We start from the raw sequence: 24700 nt of genomic DNA on the forward strand, positions 1-24700 counted from the left end.
TGGCAACGACATGAGGCGACCGCTGGGTGGAGCGGGGCGGCGCTGCCGCCGGCGCCGCCATTCCGCTGTGTGCGGCGCGCCGCCGGCGCGGGGAGCACGGCGTGAAATTGGGACTGCGAGTCAGGCTCGTACGTGCAGCTCGCGGTACCGAATGGTATCGACAGACCACAGCGTCTTTCATGAGATGCAGATCGAGAATAGCGAGAAACGGGTAAAATCCCACGTTAATTGGTAGGAACTGCGCTGATTGCAGCGCACACCGTTGTAACCTGAGACGGCCAGTTGGGGAAACATTGTGTGCACACAGGGTTTGTTTCCCCGACAGAAGTGTAACTGTGTGTACCGGCGCTGGTTTTCTCCTAGAACCAAAGCGCAGCGTCATGCCAGCACTCGGAAGAACCCCTTGCAACCGGCACAAAGCTAATTAATTACACATCCTCAAAAAAGCAGTGAGGATGTTTGGCAAGCTTTGCAGGCACGGGGTGAAGTTGATCAGCCCGGCCTGCTTTCAATTTGGAACTGCCTAAGGCAAAGAGTGGGAAAGCAGTTAATCACAAGTGTATTCCGTGCTCTCCCTGCGCCTCCAAGGATTTCGTTTCATGTAGGTGTATCCCAAGTAATTAAAACCCATTAGCTGCAAAAGGTGAGAGGTCCAGCAGATTTACCATGCAGCAGCAAGGGATGTGTGACTGTCTTGTTTAGGTGCTGCACTTCAAAATCTTGCATTTTCATTTGAAAACTCCGCTTCTTCAACCTTACAGGTTCACTTCGAACCATAAATAAAGCATGCAAAAAAGTCACTAGTGTGAGAAAGCATTCTAAAATGGTTTTATTGGAATGATACAGGAATGGTTAGTAATACAGGTTAAGTCCTCATTGCCTGCCATCTACTTAGTAAAACAGAAAATGAGAAACGAACAAATTCGGTTCTTGTGCCCATCGCTAACTCAGGTGAACTAGAAAAATAGCACAGAGGCAACACGTCCCTAGCACTGCCAAATTCAAACAAGATGTCTGCATCAACATTGTCACACACAGTCCCACAACAAAGATATTTTAGGTATTTTTCAGTTTGTGCTGCTGCCTTGTTCCCCGGACAAAGAAGTAATTCAGTCTGTCTCAACAGAGCTTTCTTAGGAATGCTGATACACTTTGAATGCTACCATATGGCAAGGATGGGGGACCAGACAAGAAAAGTGAGTTCGCTTTCTTAACCTGGTAATTGTCTTGACCATCAGAACAGAGATTGACCTCATTTCAGAATGTTCTGGGTCGCAGAACTGACAGAATTCGGCAGTCACTCTCAATTACAGCTTCTTCAAAATAATGACAGTAATTCACAAAACTTACTTTCCTTACACAGGAAACACAGGAAATCGGAATGGGGATACTGACTTGCGTGTCAAATTCCACTTTCTTCACAAGACTTCACTTAGTTTTCTTAAATACTTTCTCAAAAACTTGGCCTTCAGTTTAGACATAGAAAAAGATTACACAAATATGAAGAAAGAAAGATCACCTCCATTTTGGAAGATGAAAGTACAGTGAACAAAGACACTAAACTTAAAACAGTACTTCCACACTCAAAAGATCTTAAAAATAAATTTCACAGAAATTCAGTAATTACTGATAAAGCTTGTTAATAAAAAAAGCACAAATGTGTGTGTAAATTTTGAAGGTAAGGCAACATGAATCTATCCGTGTGTACTTTGACTGTGTGCTTGCATTTTCAAGCACAAGCTTTAAGCCAACTTGCTGGCTCCCAAATCAGAAAAGATGAAAGGTGAAATAAATGTAACTGTACCTAACTTGGCTCCATGCTAGATGCTGCTCCCTCTGACATCCCTAGAAGTTTCAACGTGAACTCTGCAGCAGCAGAGCTGCTCTCCAAACACAGCAAGTAGCTGCATTTCTGTTTTAACAGATGTTGACAAAATCATTGGTTTCAGTGAATGAACAAAAGCCCCAAAGAGACGTCAGTGAGGGAAGTATTTAATTACTGCACTTTAAACCGTCTTTGTAAGCCGGAGTTTTTACTTCTATCCTGTTCCTAATTGGAGACTTTAAAACTATGAACTGTAAACCATTTTGTCAAGTCTCTGAAAAGCACTGCATACATTTGAAAGCATAAATGGGAAATAACCGCATCGCGATGATACACTGCAGTCTTTTGCAGAGCTGTACCACCTGTTTCTTCATAAAGCAAAGAAAATCAAAATATGTGTATGCAGAGCTATTAGAATGATCCTCTGACTATAGCAAGGACTAATTGCCTTTCTGTATTTTGATGCTTTGAGGGGATAAGTACATTATGTGGTGCATAATGCATTTTAAATTACTCACACATTTTTTAAACCTGTTTCTTATCCTTCAGGGCACTTGTAATTATCTGCATTTTTGCAGAACATGGCCAAGAAATTCAGGCTATCTCATGAGCACTGGGAGAACAGACAGGTTAATATTGCACGTGGTAAATTCACCAATACAAGACACTTTAATGGGTTCACAATTCCTGTAATAGCTTAATGATATGGCAATAGCAATGGAAATAAGCTTTTAAATCTTAAAAAAATCTTGGATAATTGCAATAATTCTTGCTATTCCAACATTTAACTTTACTCATTTGAAAAAATACTATATGAATCTAATGACTACTTGAACATGCATTAAGATGCCTAACACTATAAGCAGTGTGAACCAGTATTTTTGTAGAGAAATACATTAAAGGCGTTCACCCTTACACAGGTAAGGAAATGCCACTTCTGGCCATTTTGGCTTAATTGCAACATTGCCTGGGAATCAGCATGTATTTCTTTGAGGTGCACTGAATCTTGCACATAAACGTGTAACCAAGTCATGCTTAGGTAGCTGTGTGATGAACTTGCCAACGAAAAGGCTGTCCAGTGCCCACATCTCTTTTTCTTTGTCAAAAGAGCCCTCACAAATCACTTAAATGAGAAATACATGACTTTTTTTTTTTTGCCATCTGTACAGTGTGTTACAAATCTTAAATATCCATCCTACAAAAGAACATAACTTTCAACTACAATGATTATACTACAATGGTTATAATACACACCACCACCTACAATTTCATCTGAAACCAGAATTTAAAGACACTGAAAAATTGTGTATTTCTGTAATGTTTTTGAGGCAACACAGGCAGTAAAGCTAGTATCTGACAAGGTTTTAGATACTGTTGTCTTTTTTTTTTTCTATATTTAAAATAGTTGGATTCCTAGGTATAACCACATCTGTATTAAAATAGCTTCTTGAAGTTTACACAAAATGGACAGATTGCCAAGACAATTTAAACTATGTGAAAGCCATTCATGTCCAATTGTTTTTGTTTCCTATGCTTATAACTTTGTAATAGTACATCCATGCTTTCTACCTTTATGTTCACATTTTCATCCTGTGTTCAAATTCGTGTTATGTATGGTGAATGCTGCAAGCACCAATCAAATGTTAGAAATCACATCTATATTTCTTGAAGCAGAGACAGTTTTACTATTTTATAAAAAGCTGTGGAAATTCCCTTTACAGAACATTAAGGCAGTTGAAGTTCACGCTTGTTGCTTTGCCAGTGCTTCAGCTTCCTGAAACAGCAGAACAGAAATATATGTATTAGTACATTATGAAAGATAACAGTGTACATATACCTATGTTAGGCAGCAGCATATGTCATTAAAAAACGCAGTTGTACATGATTAAGAAGTGAACAGCATTGAACCCAACTCAAAAGATCTCTTCTGCCTACAGTTACAATAAGTCACTGGCTTCACCTCCAATTCTGACCCATCACAAGCAGGACTCATAAAAAAATGTCCTGATTGCTCCCATTCCTCAGCTTTCTGCTATACATGCACAAAGCAAGATCGACCATGTATGTTTAAAACAGAATAAGAACAGATATAATGAGCTGTCTCTTGTTTATTGTTAGGACACAAGAACTACTTTGAGATCAACGACTATTTGAAAAACTACAGATAAATGACAATATAATATATATTAATACATATAATATATTCATTAAAAACTTTACACTGGATAAAGGGGGAAAAAAGAGGGGGAAACAAAAAGCCTTGGGAGAGACATAATCTACTTTTCTAATTAAACACTACCAAACAACCAAAAGCCACCATTTAGTGTTTGCCTTCCAGAGCAGCCTGAGAAGTCAAAGAAGGAGACCTGCAGGTGAGCTCCATCCCAGGGCTGGCACTGGGCCTTATCCTGGCAGCAGGACTGCTGGCACTCTGTGCCACATCCACATGTGTCTTGAATACCTCCAGGGATGGTGACACCCCCACCTCCCTGGGCAGCCCATTCCAGTGCCTCACCACTCTTTCAGAGAAGAAATTTTTCCTAATATCCAACCTGAACCTCCCCAGTGCAACTTGAGGCCACCGGTGCTTGTAATATCACTGTTACCTGGGAAGATGATCAAGGAGCAGCCGAAGCAGTTCAGCAGGCATACCAGTTCATCTCTAACATGTATTAGTACATGCCAGGACGATCATTAAAAAACGATAGCCTACATTTTTCATTCTTTTGTTTTTTTGTAAAGTCACCACAGAAGTGAGAGAATGATATTATAGAAAAAACGCAGAAGGATTTTTTTCCTGCAAGTAGTTTCTGCCTGCATACTTCTGAGTGAAGATTAATTTAATTATCTGCTAGCAGCAACATGGCCTACAGAACGATGAACAGAGTCATCGTGTTCTCGATTCAGGGTGGAGTGTGGTTCATTTTAAAGGAAATCTGCTAAACATAACTTTTATGTAATGGAGTTGTTTGCTTTGGTGACTGCACAGAAATACCAGAAGATAACAGACTCAACAGTATCATGTAAAAATGAGACAGTATGCTAAACAAGTAAATAAATAAAAGGAGGAAGGACTACAAAAGGACTTTCTGAGAAGCCTGCAAGACTCATCAGAGAGGGGACGTGGGCAGTGACCCCAGCCTGCAGGACAGCAGTCCCACACTTATCTCCATTATCACACACGGGTTGTGTTGGCTCTGCTGGCACACTGCCACACACATCCCAGTATGCTGCTGCCTGCCTGAGGCCGTGGGAATGGCCCCACACTGTATGCCAGCTCTGCTGCCCTGCTCTGCTCCCTGCACAAACACCACGGAACAGAGCGGAGCCGGGATGTTAGCGAGCCATGGCACTCGTGGAAGGGCAGCCCATCAGTTTGCAGCACAAAAAGCAGGTGAAAAAACAGGGAAGATTAGAAAGGACAACAAAACCTGGAGGAAAAAAAAGAACGGTGTAAATTGTCTGGAAGACATGCAGCTCTTTGAATGGAAACAAGAGGAGATGGATCTCTTGGCTTTCTAACAACTCCATTAGGCAGTTGCTGGCAGTACAGAAGTGACACCTGGCCTTTTTCTTTTTAGGCAGTGCTAAGCTGGAGGAGACTCCAGGTATTTCTCTCCTCTCCAGGAACAAACCACCAGGGCTCAGCAAACAGTTACTTGCATCTCCTATGCTCACTTCTGAGCTTCTCTTAATTTTGTTTAGCATTAATGTTGGAACTTTGTATTCAAACTTCTTTCCAAATCTTTCTTAATGACATGTAATGGAGGTTTGCTGCCAAGGCCTTCTCTTGCTGGTACACAGGTTGATCCCAGACTCCTTTCACTTTATCTAGCAACACAAGGTCATTAATTACAGTATTACAGCCATCCTGTAAATACCAACTGCAGCATCAACAAATCAGTTCCTTCTCCATGGCACAGGCAATCAGCTTGATTTGACATAATGTAATTTCAAGATGGATACCAAAAGTCAGAGCAAGAAGCACGGGGTACAAAGTCACTTATACAAAGGTTATCTTCATTAGCTTATATTGCAAGCTGTAGCAAATAATATGAGAATCCAGCAGTGTACAACTGCATTAATGTTCCTCTTGTTTAAAACTCATCTTTTCCCCCCAGGACAAATCTGAGCAACTAACAGCCACACACAGACTGTTTCTGCCAAAACAACAATCTAGAAGGTTAGGTAAGCAGCAGCATCTGTAACTGCTGTGGAGACAGGTGACCTGATTTGTTATGGCACCAGCTGCATTTCCCAGACCTCACAGGTAAGAGGAAATGCACAGGCTTTCCTGCACACCTTCTTTCTCCTTGGTTCTATCCTGCTCACTCTTTTGTGCAACATTGTGCAGATGTCCTGAGAAATAAACAGGATCTAAACATCCATTGCACTGTGCAAGCTGGCCTTCTGAAGCCAGCAATGCACCATGCTGGGGCACGTATCACAGGGTTTGCTCTCTGAAACTCCATACAAGGCAGAGCTTTTCCTCACTACACTGCTCATTAGTGGAATTAACCCTAGAAATTAGTTTGGTGCCCAAAACTGTGTCAGTCTGACCTGCAAGTTCTAATGCTTAATACTAACTGATCATCATCCTCTTTTAAAATTAGGTCTCTGAGTGATTGCACACAGTGTGACCTTCAACTCTTACATGAATAAAGTTGAAAGGAAAGGCGTGTTTATCCCTTGGAACAAGAAAGCTGGAAGTGACCTGGAGGATCCTGCTGTCCTCCAGTGAAACGTAAAAAGCAGGCTTGTCCTACCCTATCTAAATCAAAAGGAGAATTCCAGCCCATTGAATCGGCAAAGCAGCAATCCAGTTTGTAATTGGCAAGGAAAACAAGGCTTCAGATTACAAGCTGGAGATAAAACTGTTCTGAAATAAGAGCACATTATTTCAAAAACAGTGATTCTGGTTTCATTGTATTTCCTAGATCAAAACAAAACTTTGTGATTTAAGTACATTAAAACTACATTATTTAAGTATTTATTTATTTATTTTACATTGAATTGAAATAATTCTTTGTGTGTGTGTGTGTGTGGCAGTGTCTTTTCATCCAGATTGCATGTGCATTCCTCAGTGCAAATATTAGCTGATCTTTCACTTTTTCCCCAGAGTGTGCAATTTGGAAAAAAGTCCCACTGTAAGAGACAATTATACTGGTGAAGAGCTCTACCAAGCTTTTGTTGTTGTTGTTGTTGTTGTTTTTAACCAACAAAAGCTTTTCCATTAAGTTGGAAAAAAGCAGGGTGGCTCCACACTGAGGATACCAAAAAGACATCAGTACTGAACACAGATTTTCTGGTAAAAGGAGGGGAAGGAAGATTCCTCCAGGGAACACAGCACTCTCCAAATAAAGCAGCACATAACGACAGTGTGTTGCTGTGATGTTAAAGTCTGAAAGCCAGTCTGTGGACACAATGAATATCAGTCCAGTATGCAGATTCACTGTGACACTCTCAGAACATGCAAAATATCCTGCCGTGAGCCGAAAAGAACAAGGTATAAAATATAGGTTGTGGTAAATGTACACACCTACCTTTGAACCAGGTGGCGCAGTCAAGCCTAAAAATGCATATACTGCATTGTTCTCTCGAGCTTCGAAGAAAGCTTCATAATCCTTCATGATGGGATTGAGGGGAAAACAAAACAAAGTAATTATTACTTTTCAGAAATAATCAGAGCTCATTTTGGGGTGTTACCCAACCCACACTGAGCAAATTACTTCCTACAGCCTAATGCAGACCCCAGTGTGTCATCTCCTACTTTTATCACTGGCACTGATACTGCAGGGTTTGTACTGTCTGAAAAGTGACAGACTGGGAATTTTGGGATCTGTAGTAACAGATGCTGCTGCAAGGTGCTTCAGCCTTTCCCAAAGGGACAACCTCCATAGCTGCTGTCACAGGTCTGTCTCCTGTAGGACCAGGCTGAGTCCACTCTTTGTTGGCATCAGAAGCACTGATACTCATAGCTGCAACTACTAATTACTCATCAGTAATGACAAGTGGGCAACTATGGACATTAACTCTCATACCTGTCAAAAGTTAAATTTAAACCTGTAAATTAAGTTAAACCTGTAAATTAAGACTTCACCTTTTCTCCCCACATTTTGCCTTTAGTGATTAGCCTACACAAACAAATGAACTCAGGTGAGACTAATGTAAAACCAACCTACTTGCATGCAGACAGATGTTACTTCAGCATAAGCCCTGTTAGTGCATGAGTCTAGTAAAAAAGTGCACGTCTCGGCCCTGTACTGTTTGGCACTGTATTAAGAAGTGCATTGCAGTTGCTCTGAATATGCACACAGCCACTTCCTAAGAAAATTAAAGTTAAAATGAAGCAATAAAAAAGTACCCATGCTTCCTTCTTTGCCTTTTTTCATATTTGAGATAGAATACAGTTCTGTGTGGATTACAAACAACACAGCTTAGTTGTCTGCTAGGTGAGGAAATAGCAAGCAAAAACCCCACACTGTGGCTCAGCCAAGAGCCGTTGCCAAACACCAGCCAAAGGAACACCAGAATGTTTGTGCAAGCTCACTGCTGTCCGAGTTACCACACACTTCCCTGATTTCCAAATGCAGCACGTCTGACCTATGCCTTGCCTTTCCTCCCTTTTTAACAGAAAAAACAGTACTGACTCTCTCGAGCTTTACTGGGGAATGTTTTGCTGCAGGAGTCCTGGCAGAGAGCTCCACAGAGAGGCAGCAGCTCAGAGCAGGCTCAGTCATGGGCTGAAGTCAGGCAGAGAGCTGCCATTAAGGGCAAGGGGCTCTACACGCCTGCCTGGTCAAAGCCTGAGAAACAGCAAATGCTGTAGGACCTGCAGTGTGCTCAGAGCTGGGGTGCTTCTCAACAGAGGCTGTTGCAGCTGGAATAGAGGAACTACAGGGAACAGAGGGTCTGAAAAGCCTAGAGATCAGGAATGTCAAGTTACTGCTTGATTTGTACACACAGCACTCAGGTGCTAGTTTGATAAAAATGTGTATGAGTATGTTAAATCCTCTTGAGGCCCTTCTGCTGACAGCACTTGCTGTGCTGGGGCTGCTTGATAACAAAGCAGCTGTTTATCTTGCCTGTGCATAGTTCAGCAGGCTGCTTTGGAGCATCCACTAGGAAAGGAATGCCTGTGCCTAAGGAGCAGGCCAGCCTGGTGACACACAGCACCTACAATTGCAGCCTCCCTGCCACACGTGGGCCAGTAAAACTCAGCGTGCTCATACTGCTTCCAGTCATACTGCATCTGATGAAACAGAGAAGTTCATGCTTGAGGAGAATCAGATAAAGACAAAAAGGTGTGTGTACAGAATTAACTTCTGCCTTTCTGAGAACTAAACTAGTTACTTGAACCCAGCTACACAAATTCACTGAACTTCAAAAGTTCAAAGTGACATCAGCCAAAATTTTAGGAATGAAATAAACACATAGGCCTGAAGCACATACACCTCTTTCCCCAAAATTACTGCAAAAACTCTCATGGGTTGCAGCTGGGGATACATGAGAAGCACCTCCTATACACAAACATCCAGATTTAGCTGTGCACACTTTTCTTGTCCCATCCAACTGCATAGTACAGCCCTGCTCTACTGCATACCTGCAGCAATGCAGCAGGAATTTGGCAACAAGGACAACTGCACGGTCAGCTGCTATCTAAAGCTCTGCATACCAAAGGAGAAATGTGATTCTGTTGCAACTGGACTTCCTACTGGTACAGAATTTTTTTTTTAAATATAGATAATTGAGATTTTCAGCTCTTTGTGACTCGTCCCTTCTCAGCTTTTGGTTGCAGACAACTGTCAACCATTACATCTGTCATTCTAAACCAAACTCTTTTCATGTCAAAACTAGTCAGTAAAATTTTGAAAGCCAGGTGGTACGTTAACTCACTGGATGTTTCAAGTTCTGCTTTTACTACAAGCAAGAAAAAATGGTGGTGCACTGTGGGACCATTTCTTCCAGTGGCCACAGGATTGTCTCTCAAAGGTTCAACACTGGCAGATGTGAATGACAGATGTTCCAACTCAGGACCAGGCAGCAAAATGACTTAGAAGTGAACACACAGCTGAAAGCAATCCATACTGTGAGCTCTTTTCAGAAGATATTAGGTTTTAAAAATAAAATTCACAGTTAATCTAATAATCATTCAAGCATGGCCTGCTGTGTAGAAGTGCTGCAGGGCAGCATACTTTTGATCAAGCATTAAAATAATTACAAGGAGGTATTCTATTCTCAGTGCGATTTTTAATCTTTTCAAGGCATTGGAATGAGTGGACTGCAGCTGCATTCATTTTGCAAACACATAAAAACTCATCCCACGGATCACAGATCTCGTGTACTGACATGGGCTGCATCACCCCTGAAGTCTTTCGGAGAGGAACAGACTGGAGCTATCTGAAATCTACATGCAAAACCCACGTGGACAGCTCTCTGAACTTGCTACAGGTCGATGTATCGCTACCAGACTTCTGCCAAGTGTTAGCTTGGTGAGAATTAAGCATTGCTGATGACAACAGCAGGGCAAGAGCACGGCGGTGAGCACAAGGAGGGGACCAGAGGCTGTCCCTTACCCCGAGGTAGCGGCTGTCGTTGAAGAGCCGGGGTGGCAGCGGGTTCCCACTGGCTGGCCGCCTGTCTTCAGGGACGTTCTCCCGCATCCACTTCCGATTCTCCTCGTTGGCAGCAATATCCTTTTCCTCAAATTCTATTTTGTTGGCTTCCAGGAAGCCTAGAACATCTTGTTGTTGCTTTTTAATCTGTCACAAAGAAGGAAGGGAGGAAGAGAAAAATAAAATCAGTCAAGTGATTTCTGCTGCCGACTATGCAGTTCCTGGGTTTGATACAAGAACAAGGGAGTACAAAACCAACTGAAAATGAAAACTGTACAAAAATTCTTAGCAAAAAAAAAGTTTTCTTTTCATCATTTCTCACCATCAGCAAAATTCACAGAACGGGTTTCTTTACAAGGAATCCCTCAGCTTGGTTCCTGTATGACCAAACAGGCTGGAGTACAAAGGCTGCCTCTACACGCACTGCCAATGCCAAGTGCTGCCAATGTTAAGTTTCCACCAAACCAAAGGTGCAAGCAGTCCCTGTACAGCAGCTGTGTTGGCTGAGCCTGGCAACTAACTCACGAAACACCGCAGTACAGGAGCAGTGAAGTTTGCTGGTGGGATATGCAAGGTGCAGCCTGCACCCTCCTTACCCCTAACCCACATATGGACTTCCAGACAGAGATCTCATCCCATCCTCATTAACAGAGATCCCACATGGATGCAGCAGAACTTCAGCAAAAAGCAGAATTTCTGCAACAAAGACTACGCTGGCTATTTACAGGAAAAGTGGTTTTTATTACTGTCATGCTTGAATTATTAACTTCCTGATGCAGAGATGTTCTGCTGTGCTCTTCCTCTGCATGACTTTACCACCAAAAAGGAAATTATAACCATGCACATCCTGGCAAACAATGAAAAAATGAGGATTAATGGGAAATCTGTTCCCTTCACATTGCTCCCTTCACTGCAAACAGAGCATCATCCTAGCGAGGCCCCTGGGCAGCACCCCACGCTGGTGCTGTGCCTCTACCAGCTCTGGCCACCAGCCGCTCTGCGTCCTGCATGTGGGAGATGGCTGTAGGGAGGGAGCAGCATTCAGGAACAGAACCCTGCAACCCCAAAGACAATGTGTGGTGGCACTGCCTGGCATCCAGCACCCCTTCCTATGCAGAGTGATGATCCATCCTACGAGAGCCCACACGGCTCCTCCCAGAAGGGTCAGTGTACCTAATGTGAGTGCAAACCCTCAAGCACCATAGCTGTGCATTAGCAAATCTTCATCATGGCTAAAAATAAATAAAATGGACAAGTTAATACTGCTCCAAGGAGGTCATTCATGTTACAGCCAATACATAAGAACATTTCTCAGCACACTCAGATTTACTGGTAAGAGATTTCCTCATTTGCCTTCAATAACAAGGGTCATAGCGGGAGGGAGCCATCAGGGAAAGTTTTCCTTCATCATGTTACAAAGGTCAAAGAAAAAAGAGCCAGCACTTCCTCCATAAACTCTTCACAGGACTAGAATATGGGAAAGGTCTTTGTAATTGTAAACTGCTCTGCCAGTACTCAGGCCACATGCTGACCTGGGAATAAATGGAGGGGTTTTTCTCCCTAATTACATTTCAATTAACCATTTCCCACCAGTTGTGAATTATAGTTCAAGCCAACTCTCATTACTCTCAGTTCCTTAACTTGTGAACTATCCACCTCTGCTCATCCCCCCAGCTTTGTGTGGCTCTGGCAGGCTTGGGGCTGTTTCCAGTCACAGGTAGCACAGCAGGGCTCGAGCTCAGGGCTCAGAAGACTACTGCAGCAGGTGACCCTCCTTGCTGGTCTGAGAGCAGCTAGTGGAGATGGCTGTGCTAAAAGCACTGTGCGGGAGGCAAGGGCAGCATTTTGGTCACTGCCCATCTATGGGCAAAGGAGACAATTCTCCTTCCACAGCAGTGGGAATGCCCTGAAAAGAATGAACTAGTGCTGACGCACATGGAAACCCTCTTCTTTTGGCTGAGGAAATGAGTTAGAAGATTCACAGGACATTCCCCTCCTGACTCCTCGACAGGGGGAACACAGAGCATTGAATGCTCCAGAAACACAGCATCCACGGCTGCCAGAATGCGTTATTTACTGTGATTTTATTTAGAAAACCACTATTAAACTCAGGCACTGGAGAATCACTGGGAGGGAAGCTCCTGAAATAGAGCAGCAGGCGCCTGCTGCCGCTTCGGGGTGCTTTGTCTTACTCAGATGGGCACAGACAGCGCTGAGGACAGAAGCCTGGAGATGGTTCCTGCTGCCCAAGTTTGGGAAGGAGCGCGGAGCTGTGGGAGCAAAGGCACCTTCTTCAGCAGTTACAAGCCAGCCATGAATTATCAGCCTTTCAACACAGAACATGCATAGAAATATATCATGAAAATGAGCAGCTTAGGAATGTGATCAAGTACTGTCCCTCCTCAGGATGCTCACCAGAAGTGAGTGATTTTGTTCTAGGGTCCAGTTTGCAGCAGTAGATGCTGTCAGTAACACAGAAACCACGTCAAGCTGCTGGGAGTGGAGGTGGGTGATGCTGTCCAAAAAATGGCAGCTCATCAAAAATGGAACTTTAACTCCAAAATGGGCAACAGTTCCCACAAAATGCTGCAAAAATCAAAATATTTTTTTTCTTCCCATTTTTTGCTCACTCTTATGTGCACACACACACAAAAGATGTAACCAAATAATAATAAGCAGAAAGGAGACAAGGAGACAGAGAACAAAGCTGGTTTAAGTCTTTAAGGAACCTGCAGCATTACTGCTGCACTTCAAGCCAAACTCCATTTCCTCCCAGCTTCTCAGCTCAGATACCAAGCTGGTGTCCAGCACTCACTCTCACCACGGCTGACCAAGGCACGTATCGATTCGTGATTCAAGGCTATTTGGTTATTTTGACAAACACTTCCAAATATAGTAAAAACATGTTCACGTTATTTTAGTTCACTTTCAAGGAAGTGATTTCATTTAAGACAATTTGTCAGATCAGCAGACTTTTGACAGCACTGGGCTAAGATGCTAAGAAGCTGCCCATATAAATTCTTTGATAAAAGCCATCACAATGCCTGCAGAAGGAAAATGGAAGAATCTGACATAAAAGTGACCAGGATTGCTGGAACTTTCTTTCCGCAGGTCCCGCAGGAGCAGAGGGCAATGCTTGGGGACCTCGGGCTCCAAACACAAGGTAGACCAGCACCACCCCACTGCAAGAAAACTGCTGTTTGAAACACATTACTGAAAAGAGCTTCAAATAAATGTCTTATTTGGCATACAGAAGCATACAAAATAGTCTTGTTTGCACTGCTGGCCAAGAAGGGTTTTGCTTTTAAGTCTTGCTATTTCTTCAGTTTATAAATAAACTCCTCGCTGGACAATAGATGTGTTTTGGAAATTTATTTCTGGACCACAGAAACCCAAAGTAAGCTGACAGTCTGGGCGCTGCTGGTCCGGCCCCACGCCGACCTTCCCACTGCTGCTGGCACCGCTCGGCTCTGCCGTTCTGGCACGAGGCGTTCCTGCTGCTTGGCGGGCATGGATCCCTGCTCCCATGTGGGGAAAACACACATAAATATCTACACATCTTTTTTGCAAAGTTACTTCCATGTGGCTCTTATGCTGTTGTGAGGATTTAAAGGAATTTGAAAGTTCTCAGCCATGGTTCTATCATCAGTTCCAGCCCCAACTTGCACTGCCCCTCTCCATCTCTCAGCTGCTTCATCGTTTTATTTCGTTTTCCAAACCAGCACCAGGACACCAGAGAACAAAGACATTGCAGTGAAACTAGATCTTGCACAATTCTCAGTTTAGCTTAAAGATAAAAACCGCTTTAAAAGGTTTTTACTATTTTCAATTCCAGCCTTTGGGGTTCCGCCAGAATTTGAGATAAGAAAAAGCAGTCAAATCTTGGAAGGGTTTGCATTTCAAGGCACTGCTGGTTTTAAACAAGCTGCTTCATCATTTGGAGGCCGCTCCTTATATCATATAGCATATCCGTTTGTACAGAGAGGTGAAAAGTTCAATCCCCCAAGTGACATTCCTGTCTGCAGTCATACTCAACCACGAGATCTTCAAACTGCCCATTCAAACTGGTGCATTTTGAAGATGAAATTCAAATTCGGCTGTGAACGGGAAAAGTACAACAATGAAAGTCTTCAGCAAACGGCAGACCTTTCCTCTAGCTCAGCCAAGGAAATAGCAGGACTTGCTTTGGACTTCCAATTGCACCTTCCCATACAGCGCACCTGGCAGGAGCCAACCAGCAGGCAGCTCACCCAAGCATTTAAATTTTGGGGATTCCTGGAGAGTTGCTCTCCACCCCAGGACACTACAGCAGGACTCCTTCCACAGACAGAATACTTCTGACGAGGCTCCTTCCTGCACTCCATGAGGTGCTGTTATACTGAAGGAGCCAGGGGGTCATGTAAAGCTTTTGTTGTTTGCTTTTCTTTATTCACAGGAACAAGCCAGTTGTTCTTTTCCCTTATTAGCTACAAATCAGAGGTGCCAGCTGTGATGGTGCTGCTGGCCACCACTGCCATCAGCTGTGGTGAGAGGATTGAGAACTGCAGGTCCCTTCAGCCCAGTAGTGCTTGATGAGAGCTCTGCAGGATGTCTCTGAAGTGTCTCCCAGTGGTTTGTCCCACTCTTTTCCTTCTCTCTGCCTGGTAGAACATTCACCTATTTTTAGGTCTGGGCAATTAGCATTACAGAACTCAAACCACTTCTTTGCTCTAACTATTTTAAGCCAAGCATGACATGTAGCAATGCCATCATTATCTTTTCCAATGCTCAATTACTGGTCTGTAAGGAAGAAAACTGAGGACAAACACAGTAAAACCACCGTGAACTTACATGACCTAAACCAAACACAGGAGACTGGAAAAGCTCATGCTGTACTTGCACTTCTTTTTTCTTTTTTTTTCTTCTTTTTTTCCCCAAAGTGAGGCAGCATCCAGATTGGCTCCATATGTACTCACTGTCTCGTGCTGGGAAAGCCCAGGGCACATCAGCTCGTGTCCTGCGCAGCTGCTGCAGCAGAGCTGCCTTCATGTGGTTTGTCTCAGCAACTCGGGAGCCTCCTGTATGGATGCTGCTCTCCTCACTGGCCACTTGCACACTAGCCCAGAGCTTGGCTGCAGCTCACCTCTGAGCTCCTGCTTCTCACCCGTGGCTCTGGAGGATGCTAGATAAAAGCAGGAAAAAGTCCAGGACTGAAAAAATGCAAAACCACCACTCAGTGCAGGGCTGAGGGAAAAATCTGAGCTAGTGAAATGTTTTTGCAACCTAACTAAAGGTTGCACTGCATCTGGAAGCACGCAGTCTGCTTGCAACAGGCTGTGATCCAGGCATAAGGTACCATGCTACACAGCTGGTTAGCCTCCACAAGCCAAGAACACAGCTTGAACAGGGAGTGAAGTCCTTGCTTCCCAAAGCAAGACTAGAACTTTCTCCAGAAACTATAGAAAATTATGTAAGGGGAAAAGCTGATTCATGAGAACAAAAATAAAAGCTTCTTTTATGGATTATAATGCCATTTTGAGTGCACTCATTCAATACCCCAATGCCTAAAAATTTGCTAAATCCCACAACAAAACCCAAGCCAGAAGGCTGCAGTGCATCTGACAGCTTCATTCCTCTCAGCAGAGTAAGACACCAACACAAGCATCACCTCTGTGCCATGGTGTCCTGGAGACTGGGATTCTCAACAGGGCCCAAGGCACCTTTCTGGACACGCTGGATTTTGTTCATCCTTTTATGTAGGGTGCTGAGATCATGAAGCCCCCCACAGGAGCCTGGCTGGAACATATTAAGCAGCCCTTACTGTGCCATGGGCAGACAGAAGTGAAGCTGGAAGATGGGTGCTTTTGTCAGCATTGCATGGTGTCAGCAGTTAAAATATTTAGACCCAAAAGGCATCACTCCTTTCATTCAAATGCACGCAAGATTTGAGCTTTGCATTACATCAGGATTTCCAAGTGTCACTACTTTTGTATCAGACAGAAATCAGACAGTTCTATTACATTCTAATAACAAAGACCCTAAAATGCCATAAACACATCTGCATCTCTTCAGAGATCTGCTTGGCTCCCTTCCTCCAGCCCACAGCAGATTCCTCCATCCATTACTTAGGTGCAAGGACAAGTAACATTGCCTTATTTATATCTCCTCAGCTGCTAGCAAGCAGCTGCAGAAGCACTGCCTAATGAGGCCCTGATTACTTCTTAATGTGTTTTAAGCTTACTTTCTATGAAGGCACCTTATGGATTAATACATTAGCACATCCTGCATGAAATTCTGTTCTTAACAATATTCAAGCACTCAGAGAGCAGGCAGAGAATTAATTTTTCCTTTTATACCTGCTTTTCAGAGGGCTGTTGTGTTGCTGCTGGGTTTCTGACACACAGAACATCCCATCAACAGAAAGGCCTGAAGACAATTTATAAAGTACCATTTAATAAACTTTTTTGCTCCAGGACATGAAAATGATCTCTGTTTGAGAAAAACCCAACCCTTTTCCTCCTGAAGCCACATTCAGAAGGAAATCTTGCTCCTCTTTCTTGGATCCAAGGAAAAGAAGGATGACACTGAGCATATCCCTTCTACTCTCCCCTCACTTGCCACCCCACAGGGTTTACTGGCCACAAGTCTCATGTTCCCTGCCCTGCCATGGCCCATCACTTGCTTTACATGCATCTATTCATCCTGTAAAGGGTTTAAAGAGTCACAACTGCCAAATGGGAGCAATGCAAAAGTCAGGATGACAAACGCTCTTCCCTACAGCAGCCACAGCCTGTTAGAATACTACAAGAAAAGCATCACTTCAAGGCTTTACCACAAATATGAATTAGGTTATTGTGTTACATTTCTCTCATGTGTCTCACTTTTTTTATGGAAAAGTTTTCCCTAGTTAAAGGCTGGTAACACACTCCAGAGGAAGGAGCTGAAAGCTTTGGTACAGCAGAATTAATTTACTGGTGTGATCAGAGATGCTCGCTCCATTTTCAGAAAAGGAGGAGGGATGCAGCAGATGCATTAACACAGCAGAGCACTGGGAGTCTAGGTTTCTGGTATTAGAAGAGGCCCCAAACCCCAGTGCATGCATGTTGTTGTTAGAAAGCCTGTCAGCCTGAGAAGAGAAAAACAGTGACATGCAAATGAAGCTGAATATTGTACCAGGCAGTTCTGATCTGGAAAGGTGTTAGACTTGCACTTGACTCAAAAAGGAGATCTGGAAAACGGGGGATGCCCCAGCATTGCTCAGCCCCTTTCTCAGCATGCTGTGCCCAGCGAGTTCCCCCTACCTGTGATTTGTGGCAGCAGCACCAGCAGCACAGTGGGGATGTCTGGTGAATGGATGCAGCTCTCTGTGCTTGCACCAGCACAGAGCAGAGAAGAAAATGAGCCAGGGGACATGGCAGCGTCTCGTCCCACAGCAATATGCACATTGTACTGTGGCCTCAGGTCATCCCTATCTCAGGCCTTTGCTCTGTTTGGTGCAGATTTTCATATATCAGGAATTTTTTTTTATCATTTCTTTTGTGAGTAGACAACTGAAGTAGGCCAAAATTAATATATCTTGCAAAGCCAAGCTGCCAGTCCTAAGCCTCCCCTTATCTCACTTTAGATGAGAATGTAAAGGAACATTGATGTATTGCAGAGCCAGAGCCTCAACCTTATGCACTAGCACCTTCCACAGATCACTGCAGCACCCAGAGCTGTCCTCTTCAAAAAAAACACCACCATCACAATATAAAGTAAATTGACCTCTGGCAATGTTCTAAGTCAGTTTTGTGGCATTTGACTTTTGTAAGACTGAAAACTGCTTGCCTGCTCCAAAACCAACAGAGAGACAGCTTCCTACTGCAGGAATACAGGCTCCATTATCTTGGTTATCCATTAATGCAGCATAAGCAGTGGCACAATGTGAACTCCTCATTTATTACATGCAGTTGTTTTGTGCTGCAGACTTGGAACTTGGCAGACTGTACTCTCCTGAACATCTACGTGCCCCTGGTAACAGCAACCAAGCTCCACATGGGGTTAAAAGAAAGAAAAACAGCTCTGCTCCTCCCAGAAAAGGGTATAAAATCAACCTAGCTGCTACACATCTCAATGCGTCAGAGCTGTGAGAATGCCAGGGAGAGCAGACAGATGCACTCGGTGCCCACTGCAGTGCTCTGCAGCGATCAGCAGGCTGCCAAGGCTGCCCAGGAGGAGGAAACGCCTGCTTAAAAAAACTGAAGTGCCCCAGGATCTGGAACAAGCTCGTGATGCTTCAGCCAGAGCATCTTCAGCAGTCTCACTGATCTGACCAATTTATGGTTTGCAAGAAAGCAGAAGTCTAAAAACAAACCTGTTGTCACGGCTTCTGAATTTTCCCTCATTAATCACTGCTTTTGTTTGCAGTCAGATGTCTGGCACAACAGCACGGAGCTACAAGCCTTGAGAAACTGCACGTGGCTTTCTCACTTGGACGTGGATTAAGCATTCCAGACGAATCAATGCAAATCCTACAGCTGGATTTGTGCTTGTCCAAGCCTCAGGGAGGCTGCAGGAGACCTAGGCCCCCCACATCTTTCTCCCAGCCCGTTCTCCAACCCTGGAAGCAATGGAGCGCTTTATGCCCAACCCGCTCTCTTAGCCCAGGGTGCCGGGCAGCTCTGAGAAGGTGTGAGCAGGCAGCCTGCAGGTCCTGTTCCTCCTGGCACAACTCCTTGGGGCACTGCACACATCTCTGCAGCCTCAGTACCTGGCCTTAGCCTCTTTATGTTACCTGCAGCACAGCACGTTGTCAGGAAATAGGAAATTCCACAATAAGGAAAAGAGAAAAAACTCTTCAGGCTATGCTACCTCTGTCACGTGCTCCTCACGTAACTTTGAATGCAGCTTTTGTATCTCAAAGCTTCCTCTCCTAAGCAGACAGTCAGCAATAATACTTACTTTTTTTTTTTTTTTCCAAATCATTGCTTATTTCTTGTGAAAATGGGATTAGGGTTCATTTTGGCTGTTTCTGCAAGCAGTAGAATACTACCAAATACACCACAGCCCAGTCTCACTGACAGGCTGCATGCATCAACCATAATGCAATTTAGCACACACAAGACTTATCTCCAGTGAGACAATCAGGCTCAGTATCACATGAGCTGCAGAAAACTCCCTGGAACATGACAAATAGCTAGGCTAGTTTCTGGAAAGTATTCAACATGACTGAGAAAAATGGGGAGGAAAAGGCATTCTGGGTGCCATCGAAAACTGACTCTTGGCTCCAGGAACTTCAGAACTTCAGTCCTGTAGATCTGGATCTCGCCACCACCCTCAGCTCTTGAGCTGTTTTTTTTTGTTTTGGTTTAGTTTTTTTCAGCCCATCTCCCTCTGAAAGCCAAAACAATCCTCCTTTATGTTTCTTTTCACAGAGGGCTCCAGGACAGGCTGTGGAAGCTCACTGAATGTTGGCAGCAGCCACAGTCTACGAATATTGGTGTCTGCAGCGTCCCACCAGGTACAACAGCGCAGGTCACGCGTCATTACGCTGCAAATGTTGTGTCTGCACAGTGCTGGGATTTGCTGGAGAAGCAGCCCGAGAAGACAGCCTGAGGGCCAGCACCATAAACAGTAGAAGGGTGCAGTTCAGGCTGTTTATTGAAACAGCTGCTAATGTAATTATTTTTCTGAATCAGTGCATTTGTGCTGGTGATGAGGAGCCATCTATGGCAAACAGAAGAGAGAAGAAAAACATTTGACATTTCATTTGCCTGACTAGAGCAGAACTCTGGTTAGCAAATGAGTTAAGAGCACAGAGAAGCACTGCACGAGGCTCCTGTGGCTTGCAATAAAAGGAAGGTTTATTTCCTGTACAGTTTAGCGCACAGGGAGACTAAATTAACTGACAAGACTAAAAGTTTACAGCATTAATTGCTGCTTCACTGCCTTTATACTGCCAGGTATTCATTATTTTTAAATAAAGCTTACTTTAAGAAGACATACAGCACGACCTTAGGGATCCTACTCTAAATCCAGGTGCTTCTGTTCTGTATTACTTTCTGTCTGCAAAGAACTCATAGACTAGAGGCACTATTGAGCAGAGAAGTCTTTTGGATGACTGCTATCAAAATAGCTATATTAAAACAAATACATTCTTCCAAGATAAGCAAGCATTTTTTTCCCCCTGAACTAAAATACCAAACTATCATAATACAAAGGAAGAGAGGATTAAGAGGAAAGCTATGGATTAAAGAATAAGTTTTCTTCCTCTCTCCAAAAAGAATCAGGCTACTCCAAAACAGAACTGCAACTTGGAGCATTCACACCAAGGCACCGAAAGGCAAAAGATCTGGCAAACAAATGCCTGTGTTGGTACCAGTGCTTTGCACTGCTAGCTTGCAGCTTGCTTTTGAGAGCGTTTCGACCCACTGCCCACAATCCCTTCTTTATTCTAGAGCAGATTTGCTAACTTTTTATGTAACTTTAGAAACTGTCTTGAAGCACAGTGAGAGGGGGATAAACAGAAAGCTCACAAAGACTGGCTTTGCAGCTCCCAAAGCAATGCAGCACTCAGCCAACTTCTGCTGCTATTACTTGCAGGTTTGCCATCCAGGGCACTGCTCAGATAACATTCTCAAGTCTTCCTTTACAGGAATGCAGAAAACTGAGCATTTTTCAACACCTATTTCTACCCACTGACTAAGTACTGCACACTGATGGGGGGCCGCCACCTCCAGCCCACACCTAACACTGCCCATGCCATGCAGCCATAGCCACCAGCACAGCTATGGCCACGTCCCAGCCTCCTGCTCTGCCTGCCCCAGGGTTTTAGAGCCTTCCTGTCACTGTGGTATCGGCCTATTTTATTTTTAAAAAACCACAAACTTCCTTCTGCCAGTGTGCAAGCTAGCATTTGCATACCACAAGCAAACACGAAGACAAATACAAACTGCATTTATTTTTTGAAAGACTAAGTGTCCCAGCTGTTATTTGCTGTAGGATGGAGTTCTCCAGACCCAGGCAAGCAGCCAAAATAGCTTCATTCCCCTGCAGTTCTTCAGGCTCAGCCCCATGCTCAGCTGCTGGCATTGGGAAGTGATGGCTATCCTAATGCCTTCCGTGCTGCTAATTTCAGTCTCAAATTATTAAGGGGAAGACATAGCTGTAGGTCCAGCTGCTCCTCAGTTTGTATAGGTGTGAATTCCTAGAGGAAGCAGACCCTGGAGCCTTACGGACTGACTTCCATATTTTCACATGTTCAGTTCACATCTTGGCCCTCTGCAGATTAAATGAAGGCTCTTGTGGCTAACTCCCAGTACACTCTAAGTTAGTGAAAGGAAACAGAAATTTAGAGAAAGATTGCTCAATTGGCATGATGAAAGGAAACAAACTTAGAGAAAGATTGCTCAAGCACAAAGGTTTCATGGACTTAGCCACCAGAACCATGAGACGTGCTTATCTGCATTACAGGGCGGAAAAGAATTTCCAGTTTCTAATCAGGATTATCGGGTCACTAACATACAAGTTTGCAAACCTGCCCCTTTTATTGTGCCTCCTTTGTACTTCTACATATATGTATTGCATTTCCCACCTAAGGAAAAAAATAATCCTACATCTTTTATCAATAAATGATTTCTGTAGAACTTCACTTCTATCCACATCCATTGAAAAAGTTCTGGGATAGATTTTTAATTTATCCACCGAGTTATTCTGCTCCTCCCCCATTCTGCTGGTTGCTCTGGAGCTGCTGCTATGGCTGAGTAAACTCTCACCACGTGCACAGGAGTGACCTCAGATAAGCAGCATTACGAATTTCCTAAAGCAAAATCTTGCCCCACTGTAGTCTATGGCAAGCCTCCAGTGCCATTAACACAGCAAGATGGTCATCCCAGGAGGTGAATACAGATGTGCTGTATAAACCTGCCTGGAAATTCCTACTCTCATAAAAGTGTGGGTTTATGTGAAAACTACTATTGTTTCCCCCAGGGGCTGCCTGTTTCTGTTTACACAGGGCCTGCCAATTTATTCTGACCTACAGCAGTAGGGATTTCTGATAAACCTACCTTACAGTCTAGGTCTAAAAATGATGTATATCAGCATCTGCTGTTCATGCTGCAAAATCATGATGGTTTTGGAATCACCTACTGCCTGTATCATCAAACACTGATGTTTGCTGTATCAGAAATGCTAAGATGGTGACCTGCAGCAAGATAAGATGAACAGCCATACGCTTCTGTGAGCTGTTGTGCACATTTTGGGTAGCTGAAAGGCACATCTTGAGAGCCCAGGAAAGAAGGAGAAATTCTAGCTTTGATCCTGGAAACCCTTCTCCAGTCACACTCAAGTACTACGCAAAACCTCAATGGAAAGGTAGAACAGATGACTGTTAATGTCCCTTCCAAAACAAGCCATTCTATGATTCTATCACTCTTCTAGTTACTAAGGCCCCAGTCACAACCTGGATCCCATGGAGCATTTCATGGTAACATAAAGTAGAAGCTCTAACAACAAATCCTCTTAAGGCAAAGTCTTTCCCAACACCCAAGTGCTGAGATTGCAGTGTCTGCCCGCTGCCACCACATAACCAACAGCTCCATGCCATGTTTCTTACAGCCCTATCCTCAGCTGCTGAGCTGGACTGCAGTTCTTTAAAAGAAAACCAAGAGGAGATTTATCATTAAGCTTCCACTATTTTCTTTCTGTTTCTAAGATACAGGGGACAAATACAGTTAAAAGTTCCTCCTATATCTACAGTCTCTTGAAGCATCTCAGTGTCTGCAAAGCAGAAAGAGGTAAGATCTTAATCACAGTGATATGGCTGAATACAAAACAGATGAAAAATCCCTTCACAACTCAAAGGATATTTCTAGTTACACTTAAGTATCCAGAGCCTTCCCATTCTTTTAGATCTACAGCCTTTGTAGTAACCACCAAATCAAAACCAAACCAACACATTCCAAACAAAGACATGTATTTTCTTCCACCAAACATTTTTTCTTGGACAACACATTCTTCGATACTTCAAATGCAAACTGCTAACGTAATTTTGGGAGCAGAGCCAATTCCATCCAAGAACAGAAGAGCTTTGCTGGGTCAGATCCAATGCTTGTCTGCCCCAATATCCTGCCTCCTCCAGGGAAAGGCACACCAAAAGACAAGAGCACAGAGGGCAACACCACGTTGTACTTTCCCAGAAGCAAATAACACGCAGCTTTGAGTCAGAGGTGTAGTAATTAAGGGCTATTATACTATTAACTATAATAGATTTTCCCCCTTAATTTGTCTCATTGTTCCTGAACCCGTGCAATTTTTGCCATACACATTCTCTAGCAATGAGGTTCTCTGGTGAACTGCACGTTGTCAAGCACTGCACATCATCAAACCTGCAAATCATTTATCCTGATCCTGCCACCTGCAAGTCTCCTTTGCTCTCCCCCAGTTTTGTTATGTCACAAAAAGTTACTTACCACCACTTCCTCATTGCTCTCCTACGCCAGATGTGACTTTATCTCTCTATAACCTTTTCAGAGAAATCTTCCCTTATTTGGTTGTTCCTCGTACAGTGACCACGTTACCTTTCCCATTTTCTCTTTTAACTTTGTTTTATTGTTTAATGGCAACTGTTCCAGTCTAAAGGAGATACATACCTTAGATTTCTACAGTGTTATTGTTTCACACTTTGCTCTCAATGGTTCTAAGAACTGCTGGTATTTTGTTTTTTTTTTTTATGACCACTACTGTGGTATTTTTGTAGAATTACCTAGCTCGGCTCCAAGACTTCTCTGCTAAGCAGTATCAGTTAAAGCACAACACTGCACAGCACTGTGGTCGTGTATTGTTGATAACACAGGACAGGCACAGGAGGCTGCTCTGCTGCAATGCAACTTCACCAGCAGCCTCCCTCCCCTCGCTTTCTCCTTCCAAGTTGCCTCTGATTATGCTGATCAGCACAGACCTCTGTAGCACCCCCTCCTAACTTCTGTATATTGCAAGAGCTGCTTGTATGTTGCAAATTCGATTGTTATCTGCTTTATATAACTGGTGTGTAATCAATTGTGCAAGCCAAAAAAAACCCTTTCTTTTATCCTATGGCAGCTTGGTTTCCTCGTGGAAAAGGATCACCTTCACTCATGTGCTCAGCTGCTTCTCCAAGGAACTCAGCAGCATGTTTTCCCTCCTTGTGTTGTATCTGTCCACACATCCGACAGGGAAATCTAACAAATAACATCAGTTTGCCCAGCCCAAAAAGATATCTGTAGCTCCCAGACTTTCCTGAGATCCTCTTCAAAATCCTGTTGCC

At 43.6% G+C, this 24700-nt stretch overlaps 1 protein-coding gene across 1 annotated transcript in view; it reads right to left on the bottom strand.

Moving 5' to 3' along the window:
- Positions 1-804: 804 nt before the first annotated feature.
- Positions 805-24700, bottom strand: part of SH3BGRL (SH3 domain binding glutamate rich protein like) — a 30267-nt gene continuing 6371 nt past the window's right edge. Inside the window, exons 2-4 of the mRNA XM_003208371.4 lie at positions 10402-10587; positions 7369-7449; positions 805-3599 (exon numbers count right to left, since the gene is read on the bottom strand). Of these exons, the coding sequence (XP_003208419.1) occupies positions 3567-3599; positions 7369-7449; positions 10402-10587 (300 nt within the window). The 3' untranslated portion in view covers positions 805-3566. The remainder of the gene's footprint in view (positions 3600-7368; positions 7450-10401; positions 10588-24700) is intronic.

The sequence above is a fragment of the Meleagris gallopavo genome, chromosome 9 (assembly GCF_000146605.3).
Source record: "Meleagris gallopavo isolate NT-WF06-2002-E0010 breed Aviagen turkey brand Nicholas breeding stock chromosome 9, Turkey_5.1, whole genome shotgun sequence".
In the NCBI taxonomy this organism is placed as follows: Eukaryota; Metazoa; Chordata; class Aves; order Galliformes; family Phasianidae; genus Meleagris; species Meleagris gallopavo.